Source organism: Talpa europaea, assembly GCF_964194135.1.
Source record: "Talpa europaea genome assembly, chromosome: 9".
NCBI lineage: Eukaryota > Metazoa > Chordata > Mammalia > Eulipotyphla > Talpidae > Talpa > Talpa europaea.
In genome coordinates this window covers 66,828,556-66,847,459 of record NC_140076.1, presented here as the reverse complement: position 1 = coordinate 66,847,459, position 18,904 = coordinate 66,828,556, and the positions used below count along the sequence as shown (strand labels likewise).

The following is an 18,904-nucleotide window of genomic DNA, read 5'->3' as shown; positions in this document are numbered from 1 at the left end:
TGGGCCCATGCTGCGCACCAGACTCTGAAGTTACAGCAAAAAATAATAGTGTTCCTGCCCCCCGAAAGGGAGTTTGGTCTCTGAAAAAGACCCACATTCTGGGGGATGCAAACAGAAGCACCACATTCGCTTCCAGGCTCAAGTACCCAGTTTCTCTAACATAGATTTAACAGGAAGAAGCACACAGACAGAAAGAGACCAATATGTTCATCCACATCCACACTCCAATTCCCAGAAAACCAACCAAAGGCTATTATCACTTTTAAAGGCCAGGTGCAGTTGATGCAAAATAGCTACCATTTGACTGTGCACTTAATATGTGTAGATCCAAGTGCTTTGCATAGATTCTGTTCTGCCTCCTCACAATAGCCAACTATTATCTCCACTGATATGAGGTGTGTTGACTTGCTTATGGACACAAGGTTGATAGAAAGTTGAAATAGGGCTCAAACCCAGCCAGACTGCTCCAATATCCATCCACAAACATTTCTTGCCTGCCTCTATGGCTGATTTTGTCTCCTAGATATCTCTCTTTCCACTCACCATTCCATGATCTTTCTTACTTGGATAGTTGCAGTAGTCTATGAGTCTCTTCACACTTCTTCTTAGCCCTCTACATTCCAATAACCATGTAAAAACAGCATGCTTTTTCGAAACCCAAATTAAAGCATTGCCTCCCCTTCCCACTTTGAAGTCCTTCAGAGATGCCTTTCATGATTCTACATAAAATCCAAATTCCTCCATTCTACCTACATGACCTGGGATTGTCTACCTTCTGACCACTTCTGCCTCACCTCTGTCTGCTCCTCACATTCTCCCACCCAAAACCCAGCCTCACTGCCCTTATTCCTAGTCAGTGTTGTAGCCAACCGCTTTCCAGCCTCAGGGCCTTTGCACAAACTATATTCACCTGAGGAGTGAATATTGGAATACAGTTTCCAAAATGACTCCCCTGAGGTTCCCCCTTTAATCCTTGCAGAGTAGGCTTCCAGCCTGCTTTACACAACTCATCACAGTGAGATATATTTATCTGTCCTCCTCGTGGCTCCTCCACCAAGAAATAAAAGTCATTCGATTTTACCAAACCAGCCATTCAGTTTTTACCTCTAAGAAGTCAACTTTTCTTTCCCTTTGACTCTTTTGGTATTTTTGCAACCATCCACAGGCTAAAATTTGATATTCTTTTTAGGTTGCCATCACATTTCCTGGAGATTGTGATGGAAAGGCAGAAAGATGGGTATAGAAGGAGAAAGAAGAAATGAGTCACATTTGTCAATGATGTAACTATCCAAACATTCTGGAGCAGAAGAGCACATCCGCGGTTCTCCGGAGACCAAGCTCCCGTTATTTGATTAGATTCAGTGACCCAGACAATGTGGCCTCAAGAAATGCTCTAAAAATAGCCAGTCATTTTCCGCTCCCCACTAGTACCTGCTCCTTTGGCGTGTCTGACTTGAGCTGGCAGAAACCAGGTTAACCTCTACTCTTTTCACGATACCATGGAGAAACTGACCGTAAATTCGGCGATCTTCGGCACCCGGAACTTCCCTTTGTTCTTCTGTTCAGGCTGATACTCCGTTCTTGTCTTCACGATCACCTGAAATGTTCAACCAGGATTAGCACTGACACTGAACCACCTTTCTTTTTCTTTTCTTTTTAATTTAGTAACTGGAATTTATTATACATTACATAAAGATTAGAACACAAGGAACCTGCCTCTCACACACGCACAAGAAAATAGAAAATTCAAATTACCCATAAAACACTTCCCCATTCCAACAGAAACAATCATAGGTAACAATTTTAGTCACATATTCCCAGCTTTTTATATGCATAAATATGCATTAGTATGTATTTTTCTGTTTATGTAAGCACATATTTTCTTTCTACGAAATGGATCTATACTTCATGAAGTATAACCTGCTTTTATCACACAACAGTATACTAATTTTTATGTCAACAAATATAAGATTTTATTTCGACTTTTGATTTCATTTTGACTTCTCCGTGTAGAAAATATATGCTTTCATTTTTAGCATAGTATTTCATATACCACTATTAATCTAATAGGTTCAACAACTTGGGCGAGAGACACATATTATGATGAACATCCTGTGGATTAACACATATTTTGCACATACACTTAATTCCAATTGATATGGGGACTTCCACAAAGAAAAAACATAAAGACCTTTTATACCTATTGCATCATCTTACTCTTCTGAAATCTGAATATTTTGCAGAGGTGGCTAATTTCTTATCAAGATGGGCTGTCAGGCTGCTAAAACATAGATGTAGCTCCATCCCACTGTGTAGGCAAAGTGGAAGAATAAAGAAACCCGACATATTGATTATATTGACAGATAATCCATAATTATTGCTTAATTGCATAGTAGCATAAAGATAACAGAAGCCATCTGAGCCTTGGGGCCTCACCTATAGAACACAATCATAATCACAATCCCTATTTAACAAGGTTAGTTTGAGACTTAAATGAGATGATAATGGATAATATTTCTGGAATCACTTTTTATGTGCCTTAGCTAGTTCACATACTTCATATTCTTTTTCTACATACCACTACTATTTCTGTTTTCCTGTCAAGGAAACTAATGCTCAGAGATGCTAAATCACTTTTCCAAGGTCACACAGCTAAATGGAAGAAATCTTTTATCCAAGGTCACTCTTTACTTCTTGTTAGAACTGAAATGAAATGAACTTTCACTAAAAACTCCTACCAAGTTCTACTGGAGCCAGCAGTCAAGCATATTGACTTGAGCAAGAATCCTTCTAAAGAATGTTCTTTAAAGTCTGTGAGGCATGCCATTGACTAAAAAGGAAAGGGTGGGGGAGAACTTTTTATAATTGAACACCTACCAAGTGGCACTTAAATATGTTGGTTAGGGAAGCTCTAGGCTAGAAGATCAAGTAGAACATCTCTCCATCCCTGACATTTGGATCCTGACCCCTTTGTTGCGCCTACAAACAACAAAAAGAGAGCCCTGGCTGCTCTAAATGGGAAAATGAGGAGGAGTTGGGGGGGGTGGATAGAGTAGGAGATATTCTGCCATTTTAATTTTTATTTTCTTTCTATTTTCCATTCCAAAGAATAGGACATTTCCCCGAATACACATTCTTAAAATTATTCACAAACAGGGGATGATAATTTCATCTCCCCAACCTCTTGTTGTGTGTATGCACAGTAGGTCCTGGGTCTTTATGTTCAACATCATTTTTTATAATCTTGATGAGAAAAAAATTTATGAATTCCTAGTCAGGGTCACTGCCTGGGTTTTCTCCAGAACTGTGGTGTCCTCCCACACCCCAAAGCCATGTGCATGGGGCTCATGGGTATCTCATTTGGTCCAGTCAGACTGAGGGTGGGTAATGTGTGATTTGCCCTGAAATGGAAGGGTGTCCTATTCAGGGTGGGATCCTGCCTCATGCCCTCCGCTGTCAGGCAGGTTTCTTCTTCCCCTCATCCTGAGCTGAAATAAGAAGGTTGGAAAAGGAAAGGATGAATACAACTGATTATTGAATATTAGAAGTGTTTTGGGTTTTTAGTTAGAAATTTGGTGATGTTTTTGTGATCATTGTGTCTTAGGACGTTAATTTTTATGTCAATTCTTCTATAGTAAAACTGACTTTGTTGAGCTTAACAGCTCAGTTTCCAGGAACTCAGCTATGCCTTCAAGTGAGGACTTACTATATATTCATATCTATATCTATGTAAGTATGTGCAAACAAGTGTGTTTATGTAATGTGCATGTGCGTAGTGTGTGTATGTGTTTGTGTGTGTGTGTGTGTGTGGTATGGTTATAAGACATCTCAGTATCTATTTAGAAGTACAGAGGATTTCCTGGTCAGTTTCCCGCATAAGTCATAAACTTTGGAGAAATCATTGTCTGTGTCATTCTAGGATGTGCCCCATCCACAGATATACATGTGCTGTGCAGTCTCCTTCCTCAAGAGTGTGGGCAAGACCTGTGCGTAGAATGGCATGGTAACTCTCATAATTACTCCCAAGATATCCTGTCATTTCCTTATGTCATATAAAATTCCATCAGAGCAGACTGAAGAGAGATTCTCCTGCTGTTCTTGGAAAAGTTAGCTGGCATGTCAGAGGGCTGTGCAGCTAGAACTAAAGGGAAGCCTCAAAGGGCTTCAATAAGTTGGGGACCTCAGTCCTACAATAAGTAATGAAATTCTGCCAACCACCTAGATGAGGCCAGAAGAGGACTACAAGCACCAGGTAGGAATGCAGCCCCACTGACACCCGGATTTTAGATTTGTGAGGTCCCCCACAGAGAATTCAGTCAACCTGTGCTATACTTTTGACAAAAAACTGTGAGATGATAAATTTGCATGGTTTGGAGTCACTAAACTTCAGGTAATATGTTGTACAATGATAGAAAACGAATGTGCCTTCCACATTGCCAAGTCCCTCTCTTGACTTTATCCCTTCATTTCTAGATCCTAAGCCATCAAACTAGTCTTAGGCATCTAAACATCATACACCAAATGTTAAAATCATCTGCATCTTCATACTTCCCTTTGCCCCTCCATTTTTATAAACAATTTCCCAACACTTCTTAAAAAGTTCCTAATTATTGCCATGTGCCCATGCAAATTTATTTTTTTAAAGATTTATTTATTTATAATTTTATAAATAAAGAATTTATACAAGAGCTGGAGTACAGGCCATAGGTGTGGGGGGTGAGAGGATTCACCAGAAATAGAGTGGGGAACAGAACAGGCAGATCTGCTGAAATACACTGCTGAGGGGAGCAGCAGGTGAGACAGGAGAGGTCTGCTGTGCCATGAGGGTCACCTCCCTGGCTGGGGATCGAACTCATGCTTCAGTGGCTGCATGAGTGCTGTGACTTAACCCTTTGCACCACCAGGGAGGCCCTCCATGCAAATCTAAAAGACTCTATGCCACAGATGATGAGACAGAACTAAAAAATATTACTATTTGAATGAGACAATTAGTAATCATCATAGGCAATATTGTTCTCATTGACATAGTCAACATTTTGTGGCTGCTTTTCTAGCATGCATTTCCTTCTTCAATCAAAAGCCCCCATGATTTCCCCTTTGGGAACTCACCCCTGCCTCACAGTGTGGCAGCACATGGTTTGGTGGGACTGACCCTTAATGACTGGGATAGTCCTTCAGGGCATCCCACCCACTTTTCACAAAATGTTATCATCTCAGAGATGGGTACATTGTCCAGTTGGAACAATTAGATGGGTGACAATATTGAACAGGGACTTGGGGAAAGAAGCCTGCTTGTTCTTTGTGGTGTTCCCAAAGACAGTGCTCTTTCTCTAGGTGGTTTAGCGAGGACTTGAATTCCAGAAGTGTTGTGATGGTTGTTACAGGAAAAGAGGGAGCAGGGTAGGACAGAGGTCTCGCATAGATGAGGGCAGATCCCAGAGGAACCCAAGAAAGGGAAATGGACCCTGATGACACCCTGCCCTCTGGATCATGCCTTGCCTGAAGCTGAGAAATTATCGGTTTAAATATATACTCTTTGGATCTTAATTCAGTTGGGGTTGGGTTGGGTTTTCTGTTGCTGAGGCAAAAAACATTCTATCTGATATAAATGCATTGCCAGAAAAATGAACTGAAAAGCTATTCAGATTTAGGAAGATGGCCAAATACTAAGTAAGCATAGCAAAATCCATAGATTTTCTTGGCACCAGCAAAAATATCACCTCAAAATATAATGGATTCACCAAAAGATAGATACAAAAAAAAATCTTCATAGTCACTTTTTCCATAATAGCCCAAAACTGAGAACAACTCAATATCCATCAACAGAATGGATAAGTTGTGGTTTGTTCATAAAGCAGAATGTTGCCCAGCAATGCTAAACACACACACACACACAAACACACACACACAAACACAAACACACACACACGTGAATCTCAGAGACATTACATTGAATTTTAAAAATTACAAAAAGGTTTTTATATTCCTTGTGATTTCATTTCTATCAAATTCAAGAACTATATAATATTTATATATCTACATAATAAATTTGTATATCATTTATCTATATAATTCATATCTATATGTAATATTTATTTCAAAACTATTCTGCTTACCAGTTTCAGTAATGGAGGGGTACAGAGTCCAGGCAAAATTGTGATCATAGCCCTCCTTCAAATCCATGGCCTGCTTTGCCCTGAACCCTTACGAGATGTCACTTGTACCCTTTCTAATAAAAACAGTTCTTCTGACTTCAGAGCCTGACTCTTCCCAGAAGTAAATTCAAACACTGAGCAAAGGACAGGTGGGAACCTATCACCACGCTGGTCCTCAGCCCTCTGCTTGTCTCTCTTGTTAAGCAACATTTTTTCCAAAAGCAACCCAGAATGCCGCACAAATATTTGACCTTTACACCTAAGCAAGGGTTGACACATGAGAAAGTCCTGCCAAAAGCAGGCTTTTGTCCATTCATCTGGACTGAGAGGATAGTCCTCTGGCCTCACCCTCTTTCACTGCTCAATAGCATGTGTTAGGCTGGTTCTCTCCCTTCTCCTTGAAACGGCCTCCCATCCTGGGCCCACAGTGTTCTCTCCCTCGGTCTCCCTCATCACTGACCAACCCTCCTCAGTTTCCTCTTCTGGCCTCTGCTCTTCTGCTTGACCTCCCAATGTTAGATTTGCCCAGGGCTAGGTCAAGGGCAATCGCCTCCTTCTACAAGTCCTCTCTGAGTGTTCTCGCCCCATCATTTCCAGGCTTGGCTTTACCCTCATGACTCTCAAATTTATATTTCTAAATGGGGCCTCCCTGAGCACTCTGCTCCCCTTACTAACTAAACATCTGCTCTTGGATGCACACACCCAAATACACTATATCACAGCAATGTTCTCAGCTTCCCTGACCCACCTCCTGACCACATTGCCTTCGACATCATCTTCCCCATAAAATCCCAGGCTCAGAAAGCAGCAGCATTGTCCATGTACTGTTTATATCAGATCACATGTAGAGCTCTCCCTTGGTGCCTCTCTTCCCTCCACTCCCCACACCTGCTGCAGCACCAGCTCCCGCCTCCTCAAAAATTTCTCATGCATCAACCCATGTGTGCCACCACCCTGGTCTAGAGCCTTATCATCTCTTCATGAAATTGTGTCGACTGATTGCTTTGTTTCCACTCTTGCCTCCCCAAGTCCAGGGAAAAGAGCTTTCCAGACCAAGAGTGCAGTGTATGCCAGCAAACATTCAGAAGTCACCCACAAGGCTGGCACCTGTGGGAAACACAAAGAGGTGGTTTTCAGTGGCCAGTGGACCAGGCAGGTGAAGTGAGGGGTGAACAGAGAGAGCCTCTGAGTATATTGAAGATGAATTTGAAGGCAGTGAGGCACTTAGGAGGACTATAAACCAGAGTGGCTTCTCCCATAGAGGAGAGGCCCCTGGATGCCCCAAAGGTGCCCTGGAGAGAGGCAGGGAGCAGGGAAGCAGCCAGCGAGCTGTTGGGCTTGTCATGGAGCTGGTGAGCTGTTCCTGTGGATGGAGCCAGAAATATTTCCCTTCTATAGAAGGAGATATAGTAACAGTCGCTTTTTTAATGCTATGAAGGGAGAAGCATATGAAATGTTAGCCAAATGTTATTAATCGTACCTTGGAGGAATCAGCTTGTATAAGCAAAGAAAGAGAAAATAAATTTTCAAAGAAAGGTTCTATTCTCTGCAGTTGAAAAAAAAATGGAGCAAAACAGAGCCCTGAGCTCCTTGATTAATAACAGAAATGGGGGAAAAGGCAGAGAAAGAAAGGGAAAAATCCTTTCTATTCTTTTTGTTATTCAAAGTGGGGATTTACAGATATTTGGAAATATGAAACTCCAGACTTTCAAATATCATTGCAGATTTGGGCAAAGAAGTAAATTTGTTTTCTTTTCATATGTGTGTATCAGTCCCCATTGTCCTGTCAGAGGCTGATATGAAGAACATAATTTAACATAATTGGCATTGGGAAAACGGGATAAATTATTCATCCCGAAAGGACCCCTCGTCAGGATATATTCCCCCTTCGCCGGCAAGGCCAGATAATACATGGCGGTTCAGATGGTGCAAAGTACAGATCATAAAAATTTAAAATACTACTTCCCAAGATTATCAATAATGAAGAGGTTCCCACATGGAGAGGCCCCGGGATTGGCAGGAACAATAAATAAAAGCGCAGAAGTGCTGACAAGGAGCAAGATTGTATTTTTATGAGCTGGGCTTGCACAGACCAAAAATAGATCTAAGCTGGACCCTTCAGCTCGTTCCTGCAGCCAAGAGACGTTGGGAGCGGGACAGTGTGCAAATGCCCTGCAGCCAAGCATCTGCTGTGTGTCGGGGACTGGGCTGGGGCCCTGCTGATGTATAATTCTTGAATTCTCTTTACAACAGTTTCTCCAAAAATCATCATTATTCCCATTTTGCAGATGAGGGCCTTTAACCTCAGCAAGTCCAGCCACTTACCTATGACTGGTAAATGTTCAAAGTCACCTTGCTCTTTACTATTATCAGGGGTTTTCAGGGGGACGGTGCATCCAAAATGCACCTGGAACTGTGCTGAAAGATTTACATCTTTAGCTCAGCAAACTCTTTGTCACTCTGAGAAAGAAGTGATTGCCCCATGATACAAATGACAAAGCTAAGTCTGGGAAACAGAAATGACCTTACCATCCCAAGTGGTCACTAAGAGGTGGGGTCAAGGCTTGAATCCAAGCCTCTGATGCTTATCCAATGCTACCTACTAGCAGGTCACCATTCAGGGCTCATAACACCCAAACTTTGGCTCCATGGCTCCTGCATAACACAGGCTCTGTGAGCGCCATTGAATTAATGGACACACACACATCCCTAAAGGAACAAAGTGAAGTTGCCTTTTCCCTGCTCACCCTATACTACAGCTCTTTAGGTTTTAGTCTCTTTCCCTGAGTCTGTGAATTGGGTATTGAGTCCAGCAGATGTTAGTGGCAGTATTGTGCACACCCATCAATTCACAGATGGGGTGATGAGAGCCCGGAGAGGGAAGGGTCACACAGCAAGGCCAGGTCAGAAGGAGGACTCTAGCACGTACTAGCACCAAGAATGGTGCTTTTAATGTAAAATTAAAACTCTTTTCCTTGTTGGGTCTTCGCTTTCTCCAAGACAGAATGGGAGGCTGGCCAACATGGCCTCATATAAATCAGTTAATCCAATAAGTCTGTGACTCCTCAATTCTGTGATGATGTATAATAGGGGGCAAGATGGGGGCCCTCCATTGGACCCTTCTGCTCTGAGCATAGCCGCCGCCCATCTGGATCTATTCCAGTGGAGGGATGCAGTTCTCTACCCGGGCCAGGACTCTCCAGTGCAGAGGCCAAGCCTTCATCACTGTTCGACAGTCCTTGCAGTCTGGGGCCAGCCCTTGAGCCCTCATGTTGCAATGATCCTGATATCCTGATTCTGTTAATAATAGCAGCCTTGCAGTAAGCAGGCACCATGACCCAGGTGTTGTGATAACATTCAACATGTATTTTCTCATTTTACCCATCAAACAACTCCTAGAGGAAGATGTTATTGTCCTCATTCCAACGACGAGGAATTGGAGAATCAGAATGGTTAATAAACTTGCCCACTGTTACACAGCGCGTAGGTAGTGGAGTTGGGATTCTAATTCAAGCTGCCCTGCTAGAATGCCTCCATCCACATGTGGGCACACTGACTCATCCACAGTGGTCTCTCCATGTGAGCAAGTAGCCTCAGCTCTCCAAGGCTGCTTCACCCTCTGTGAGAAGGGTGTGATTTTTTTCAAAAAACAGAAAATGCTCAGGGTAACAAAAGAAAATATGGAAATTACAAAATGTAAGTCTTCAAACCGGCCTGATCCACCATGAAACACATAAAGTCCTCTGATGTGTCTTTCCAAAACTGTTCTATGAATTACAAGAATAAAACACAGACCTGTTTCCACAACTGGTGTTATTCCATACCATGCTCTTTAAAGAGGCTGGAACTAAGCAATGAGTCTGCTGCTTCTTCCTCATTAACATAAACCAGTCTGCTTCAATCTCAAAACAATTGCTTAGTATTTCACATCCATACTCCAGGGTTTATTTAACCCAAACTCATGGAATATCCCAGTGTTCCCAGTGTTTTTCTCATAGACATAGGCCTTTGCATACTTGAAAAAATGTACCCATAGGATTACTTCTTATTAGTAGGTATCATAACAATCAAATGGCATATACAGTTTAAATTTTACAAATAACATCTAGATACCCTCTGAAAAACAACATCAAATGATAGAACCAACAAAAGCGCTTGGGAAGGTCTGTGTTCCACCAGTGTCAGCAGCACGTGGCATTATCAGATGTGTTCCTTTTTTTGATCAATCTGGTAGGTCAAAAGCTATATCTAGTTCAAAATTATATTTTTTAACGTTAAAGAATACAATTGTGTATATGTACCACATCCTCTTGATCCAGTCATCAATTTTTGGGCGTTTGGGTTGTATTACTCAGCAATCAAAAAAGATAAATGCATGCAATTTGCAGCAACATGGATGGAGCTGGAAGGGATCATGCTCAGCGAAATAAGCCAGAAAGAAAAAGAAAAATACCGGATGGTCTCACTCATAGCAGGAATTTAGAAAAGCTAAAATAAAGGACCAGGAAAAAGTCCTTACTTTAATAAAGTAAAAATCAAAATCAACAAGCAACTATAAACCAGAGACACAGTACGGGGGGTGGGGGATTATGGTCAAAATAAGAGATGATGATGGTCAAAATAAGGGGGTTGGGAATTGTATGGGGAATATAACCAAGATGAAAATGTATACATTGTGCAAAAATGAAAAATGATGCAAAAAATATATTAAATAAATAAATAAAAAAAGAATATAATTGAATGTGCTTAGTGGTCATTTTATATCCACTTGCTGAAATTGCTTACTCAGTTTTTACCCCAATTCAGAGTGATTTATAATCTGTGTCTTGAGAGTTTCTGAAGAGCAGCACAAGGGAGTTCCATGACCTTGGCACCTGCAGAGATGGGCGTTCCTGCTGTTCCCCAGGGACAGGCTGGTGGTTCTGATCCTGGGTCTTAGGGAGAAGAAACCCTCCAGCAAAGCCACGAGGGAGGTCAGAAAGGCTTGCAGGTCTCAGGGACCAGAGTGGTGTCTTCTTTGCCCAACATTCTTCCAGGTCCATCCCACCTGGCTCCTCATCCCCACCTTTGAGGCCTTTTCCTTCTCAGCTGGCTGCACTTTAGCAGTTTCTACCAGAAATGCTGACTGCAGGAGCCATATTCTGGATGGCCAGTGAAAGAAAGGAAGCCACACCCTTGGGCCCCTGCTATGTGCCATTAGATAATTTTCATGACTTCTGTTCACAGTCACACTGTTTGGTAGATATGTTGCTAGCTTTTCAGTTGGAAAAAAAGCCAAAGCCCAGAATTCTAAAGGATTTGCCTAAATCCACACAAAAAACAAATACCTTAGCTGAGACTTGAGTCCAGGTTGCAGGTACTACAAAGTGTCTGTGGTCTACCACGCAAAGCTTGTAGTGTCCAAGCACCAATAAAATGATCTCCACATGCATGCATGCATTCCACTGCTCCCACAGCAGGTGAGTCAGCCCCCTCAGGGTGTGTAAAGGCTTAGTAATCAGTAGGAACGTTTTCCTCGAGCCTGGCCACTGGCTTGCCAAATACACAACTCATCGGGAGCTTTGCCAAGGTGGGACTGTGCCTGTCTGTGGTCCCACCATCCATCAGTTGGCATCTCCCAACCCACCTGCGTGCAGAACCTGGCTGCATTGTTTTCTGCCTGTTTCTTTGCTGAGCCTGTTTCTGCATCTGTCAAGTGGGGGTAAGGTTGCAACCTCACAGAGAAGCACTAGGGGGCCTCTGTGCTCTTGTGGTCACTTAGATAAAGCAAAGGCAGCAAGGTGCAGTGTCCTGGAATTTGACACCTGCGGGTTGATGCTCCAGTTTCTCCAGAGCACTCTCCCATCACCTGGAGAAAGGCACCCAATGACCTAAGTTCAAGTTTATTCCCCCCACGAAGTCAAGTGGAGAAATGAACCTGGCTTTAAGCAAGGCAAGGGAGAGGGTTCCTCTTTCAGCAGGCATTGCCCTCTGCCTGCTGCATGCCAGGACCAACATGCCAGAGAAGAGGAAGAGCCAGGGCCCTCAGGCCTAGTGGGCAAAACTCCTCAGTGCCAACTGGTACCACGCTTGCATAAACCCACCTCCTCCCCACTCCCACAGCCACTACCTTGGCCCACCACTGCTATCTGCTTCATGAACATGGTGAAAGCACTGGTCTTCTCCCTCGTTTCCTTTTTTCCACTCTTTTCTGTTCTTCTACCATTCATGGTGGCAGTGCTGCAGGAAAAACAGTACCTCTGGTGCTACCAGGAGGACATATTGGAAGGACAGAAGAGACCAGGACACCCCACAGTAGTCCCTCATCCCTAGGGTGGCCCACAGAGGAACCATCCTAAAATAGAAATCTGACCCCATTATTCCCCTGTTTTAAGCCCCTTAAATAAAGACAGCAAGCCTCACATGAACTGGCATCCACTTCACCACATCTCCCAAGTCTCTGCCCCAACTCAGCATGCCAGCCAGCCCTGCCTCTCCCAATAGCCTCGAGGCCTGTCCACAGACTGGTCCTTCTTCTTGCTACTTTATGAGCTCTTTGTGAGCACACCCTTGAGAGTGCCTTCCTCAGAAGGACCTCCCCACCTCCCCTGGCCATCCTGCCATCAGATTTCAGTCCCCCCTGAGTCTTTCCTCTCTAACATTCCAGAAACTTATTCCTCTCTTAATAGCCCTTCTCAAAACTGTGCATCTATGTACTTCTATTTGTGTGAGGACTTGTTTGAAGTTCCCCATCCCCACTGGACTGGAATTTCTATGAATGAGGTGGCCATGCCAGGCCTATCTTTTCATAGTTTTATATGTATACCCTAGCACAATAGCTAGCACATAAAAGATACCTAACATAATCAGATGGATGGGTATGTAGGTGGATGGATGGGTGGATGGTTGGTTGGGTGGATGAATATCTCTTATTCTGATAAGAATAACCCTGTTATAATTGTAAATGGTTACGGAAGGAGTGCGGGAGGGGTGCCATCTGAGCTGGGTACTGGCTTATCAGAAGATGCGTAATGGTTTATCAGAAAGGCAAAAGGGTGAGAAGGGCAGAAGAAATGGGAGGTACTAGGAAGAGGGAGGATAAAAAACCTAGAAAGTATAGGGACTTCTAGGGCAGGGCTTCTCAGTCTCAGCACTATTGACATTTTGAGCAGAATTTTTTTTAATGTCCTGCACATTGTAGGATATTTAGCAGCATTCCTGGCCTCTACTCACCAGATGCCAATAGCATGCCCCCCACCAGTTGCACAACCAAAAGTGTCTACAATATTGTCAACTGTGGGTTGGGAGCAAAGTCAACTGTCTCATAGGGGCAAAGTTAGCCTGGGTTTAGAAACACTGCACTAGGTAGATGTGACATGCCAGTGCTCCAGGTGCAAAGTAGGGACTGATAGGAATGGAAGTCAGAGGGGCAGATAATGAAGGACCTATGATACTAAGGTAAGGATTTGAGGATGGACAGAGGGAGAGAGGTATGGATGGATGGATGGATGGATGGATACCCCATGGAAAGGACTGAAAAAGGTTTCCATGGGAGAGAGGCCTGGCTGCAACTCTAGGGACACTAACCAAGTGCAACGCGGAAGACTGATTAGAGTGATGGAGAGAAGGGATGGGAAACCAGGTCACTATATCCTCCCCTGAGGAAGCCACATTCCCTCCAGCTCCTGGCAGGGAGAGAGCTCTGGAGGCCATGATGTGCTTTCTGGGGAATCACCCCCCAGAAACACCCTCAGGTCACAACTTCTGGTCCAGGAGCATAAAAGAGAGCTCAAGGACGAACTGTAGCCAGGGATGAAGGAATTTGAAGTTTGAGGCACCTCCCTGGGGTAGGAGATATCACAGTGCAGAGGAAAAATTGGGATGTCAGGGGCACCGGGGTTCCAACCCCAGCTCTTTCCACTCTCTGAAACATGGGCAACTCTTGTCATTGATCTGAGTCTCGGTTTTCCTATCAGTCAAGTGGGTGCACTAATCCCCAGCTCACACAGCTCTTGAGAAAAATTCACTGAAAGGACAGATGTGCATGCCCTGCACAGCCCCAGGCCTCACCCAAAGCAAGGATGTTAGACACACCCAGCCTTTCCATTTAGCTTCCAAAAGGCTGAAACTTGTATTCTAAATACAGTTGTACTGACAAGTACACTCTGGTTTACATTTTCAAAAAGGAAAAACTGTGACCTAACAGTGGGGTCAAATACACTTCTTTCTGATAATCATTTGACCTTCAAATACTCACCATCAGACTGGAATCTAATCAAAGAGCTGACAACAGTGTCAGGAACCACTTTATCTTCTCCATCGCCCTGTGAGCTGAATCCTAATAAGATCATCCTCCCTATACACATGAGGAAGGGGGAGGCCAAGGAGGTATAAGATGCTCATTTCAAGCCATCAGCCAAGGCAGGATAGTAGAAAGCCTAGCAGGGACGAGATGCCACCTACAGAGGTGACTGCAGGCTCCGTGCTGGTCACTAAGCACTTAGAGGACCCATTTGGCTTCTGGGTGGAATTTGCTTTTAACACATCTACTCTAATATCAGGGGAGTAAAACTGCTTATTCTTGTAAAGATCAAAAAATCTAAATACCAACACAGAAAAGTGCAAACACAACTTCTCTTCAGAGAAGAGAAGCGGCCTCAGGGAAGAGAAACAACTCACAAAAGTTGCACTGTGAGTTTTAGCTAGAGACCAATCTGCAAACTCCCAGGCTAGCTGCCTCCTTACTCCTGCTGCAGAGGAAGACTCTGGATTCTACATCTGGGGTGCTTACCAACTATGTACTTTGGGAAGTTACTTCACAGCTCACTATCTTAGTTTTATTATCCTTAAAAATTGGGTTACAGTAGCAACTTCTTTGTCAAGTCCTATTTACTATCGAAAGAATGAAAAAAAATTGTGTGTGTGTGTATGGTGTGTATGTGCGCATGCACGCAAGTACATGCATAAAGCATAAAACAGCCTGCAAATTGTGGGGAACTCTAGGACAAGGTTTCAGTCTCAGCACTATTGACAGTGCATTTACCACTAAGAAGTACTTGAAAAATTATCATTATTATTCTCTTTTAGTTTTATACCAGGCACTTTACATAGGAGACCACACTGAACTTTATTCTGACCATTTGCAAGGTAGGTATGATCCTTGTATGTGACTGAGGAGTAGCTGAGGTAGAGAGATTGTCATGAACATCAGAGGGAGATTGTAAGGTGCCTTTGTGGGGAGGCAACCCTATAGGGATTGGTATCTTTCAGGATGCATTAGTTTCCTATTTCCTGCATGCAAGTCCCAGTGCATCTATCCTCAGCTGGTTTCCCAGTGGTTACCAGGTCTGTCTCCTCTCTTAAGGAGAGAAGAACGTCCTCAGAGACAAGAATAAGGTGGGAGGAGGAATGTATGACAGAAGTCATGGAATCTCTTTGTGATATTCTGGTATGTGTAGGGTTAGGAAAAAAAGGTGATCTCACCACAAACCCTTTTCTTTGCACACTTCTCAGGAACAAGCAAATATTTGAGGCTGAAGTTATTGGCTGAAGGGTAAAGATGTTTTCTGAAACCTCGCAAAACCTTAAGATAACACTCCCCATTTTCCCCCCAATTTCTATTATATCTGGGTTCAAATTCCAGCAGTGCCATTTCTTCCCCCTGTGAATTTGGATAATGAGCCAAAGGTGACCCTTTACCTATTTACCTATTATGATCCCTAGGGGATCACATGTGTCTAGTATAATGGTCCTCAACTTTGGGTGCACACAAGAGTTACCTGTGGAGATTTCACTAATATTGACACCTGGGTTTTACACCCAGAGATCCTGCCATAATTAATTGAGAGCATGGCCTAGATATCAGTATTTTTTAAACTGATTTTTTTTAAACTCCCCAGGTGATTCTAACATGCAGTCAAAAACTGAGAACCTCTGATATACATGTAGCATATACCCAATTAATACTGTCCCTTCACCTTTCTTTAGTGTTAATTGCTCACTCAAATTTAATTTTTAAAAGCCTTATCAGTTCCTCAGGATGGCACAGAGATTCTTTAATCCTGCCACCCCATGCACATTCTCATCCTGACAACCTCTGCACTTTCAAAACATTTGACTCAACCCCCAGCCAATCAGCCAGGCCCTTATCTAGCTTTAGTTCCTCTTCTGTTCATTGGACAGAGCCAATTGGTTAAGACACACAATGCCCTCCTGGAGATGCCAATGAGAAAACCAAACAGATGGAATGATCCATTGTTCATACTTCAGCCAGGGAACTCCATTATTTGCCTCTAAATCTAGTTCTTACTGTGTACAAAAGCTCACATGATAAGACCACAAGTTCTCTCAGGTGGATCTTAAGCAGTAATGTTTCTCCCACCTGTGTCTATGGGACAACCCCCCCACACACACACAAAGACAAACAGACACACACACACACACACACACACACCTTTGTATAAACGCTCACCTCTATTCTTCATGGACTACTCCCATGTCAGGAGATGTGCCATCAGCCAGTCAGTCACTCATTTCCAGCCACACCTCCCCCAAAGACAATCTACTCCAGTCATGCTATTTTCCAAAAGCTCTCCATGATTTGCATATATTTGGCCTTTGCTTTACATGCCTCTTTCTTCCATTATTTATCTGGAAGATTTTTATTCACCTTAAAAAATATTCAAATGTTCTCGTTTACAGCTTGCCTACTCAGTCTTCCAATCCCCTCCCCACACCAATAGAGTTTAGTTTCCAATCCTGTGCTCTCAATTTTTGAATGCTCAGCTATAGCATTTAGTACATTATATTAATTTAAATGTTACACTGGATAGGAATTTTGTAATTTGTCTTTTCATGACCAACTTCTAGGGACAAGAACTTAGCAGGTGCAAACTAAATGCTTGTTGGACTGCATCCAATTTTCTGTCCTTGGATCTATACCAGTCAATTTTTGAGAATCTTCCTTAAAATAATCAAAATGGATTTTATCTGTCACCATCTAGCAGCTTATTAGTATTCATCTGCCATAAAACTTTAAAAAGGAGAAATTGTCTTGCCCATGTATGTATATGTGACCAAAAAAAGAATAAACACTTACCATAAATCTGAAATAACACAAGAGATGTAATGTCTCTGGAAGGAATAATTACATTTACAAGAAAAAAACATACTTGGCTGGGGGGGGGGCGATGAAAGGGTTTGGGAGGGATGGCATTTTTGCTGCTTTATTTCCTGAGATGGGGGGACTGATGAGAACACCTGCTTTACCTTTTCCGGAGCAGGCAGCTGTAAGTGATTAACCTCCAAGGGAGTGATGAGAGGGACGGTCTGGAAGCCATCCTCAACCGAAGGTGGCTTGGTTCCCTTCTCGCTGGGGTTACTGTTCAGCTTCACCATCCTTACGCCTTTCTTCCCAGACCTATGGCAAGCAGTGGGATTCTAGTTACAGTCGGAGGTAAGGCAAGGAACTAGAGGGCTGATGACAGGGAAAATAGCACTGTCCTCAATATCTACACTCGGGCGGCTTTTAATGTAGAGATCAGTCATCGCCCTTCCACTAGATTTCCTTACATGATTCCCATTATCCAGTAAAACTTCTTTAATCATCAAAATATGCCACCTGCCCACAGGGTCCAACAGTCCTCAAATTTGGGAAAATCCCAGATTTACACACACACACAAATCTACAAGCTTAAAGAATCCAAGGCACTAGAGCTTATGTAGTCATATAATCTCATGGAAATGCTTATTCTCAGTGCAAAATTAAATTCTATTATTCTGGGTCACCCTGCAGTATGATTATTTCACCTTACCACCCTGGTTGCTATTTGTTACATCTCTTTTTCTTCAGTAATCTCCCTAAAACACAACAAATACATTCAATGTCTGTACGTGTAGTGTACCCTTTTACATATGTAGATTGTGCAGGAGATATAATTTCCTAAAACAAAAAAAGGACTCATTGCAGCCCAGTCTTATTATTCATCTGTCGAATGCCTCCATTTCCTCATTATCAAAGGACTATATATATATATATATATATATATATATATACATATATATATACATATATATGTATGTATATTTATTTCCCATGGAAAGTTAGCAACCCCCATATTGTAAGATTGCCAACTAAATAAACAAATCACATCTATTCCTCTCCAGCTCCCTTGGGAGTCAGACAGTGCTCCCACCCCACCCCCAAAGCCCAACACAACTGAATTTCTCTTGTCAATCCTGCTGATAGAACATTATTAGACAAAATAGGGCTGTTGTGGGGGTGAAAGAGATGGTAAAAGGTTGGAGGATATTGGGGAGTTGTTATAGCAAAAGCAAATGCCTACTTACTGTGCAGCACTCCTGGGGGGTCAGAGCAGATTCAAGCCAATCTGAAGAGGAGGAGGACAGCCAGGAGTCCTCCCTCCTCAGCCCGAGCTTGTGGTGCTGAAAGGACAGCGCCTTGCGTGTCTCTGGATTGGGAGCTTCTGAGAGCGAGGAGAGCAAGCAAGGAAAAGCTCCTGGCAGCTGCCTGCCTGCTAGCTCGCTCGCTCGCGCCCCCTCCCACCGGGAAACTGGCTCCCACACCATCTGTCATCTGGCACCACCTGCTGTTTCTCATGCATGGCCACAACCATGGCATGGGACAAAATGGTTTCAAGAAAGTGGGAGGGATTCTGGCCAAAAAAAAAAAAAAAGAAAGAAAAACAATAATACCACATAGCAAGCAATCCTCCAGCCTTTAGAAAAACTGGAAAAGGAGGGCATTTGCA

At 43.0% G+C, this 18,904-nt stretch overlaps 1 protein-coding gene across 1 annotated transcript in view; it reads right to left on the bottom strand.

Moving 5' to 3' along the window:
- The window catches only part of NSG2 (neuronal vesicle trafficking associated 2), a gene marked incomplete at both ends in the record, with an annotated part of 51,295 nt that extends 33,764 nt beyond the window's left edge, over nucleotides 1-17,531 (bottom strand). Inside the window, 2 exons of the mRNA XM_084242079.1 lie at nucleotides 1,514-1,597; nucleotides 17,403-17,531. Of these exons, the coding sequence (XP_084098205.1) occupies nucleotides 1,514-1,597; nucleotides 17,403-17,531 (213 nt within the window). The remainder of the gene's footprint in view (nucleotides 1-1,513; nucleotides 1,598-17,402) is intronic.
- Nucleotides 17,532-18,904: the final 1,373 nt, after the last annotated feature.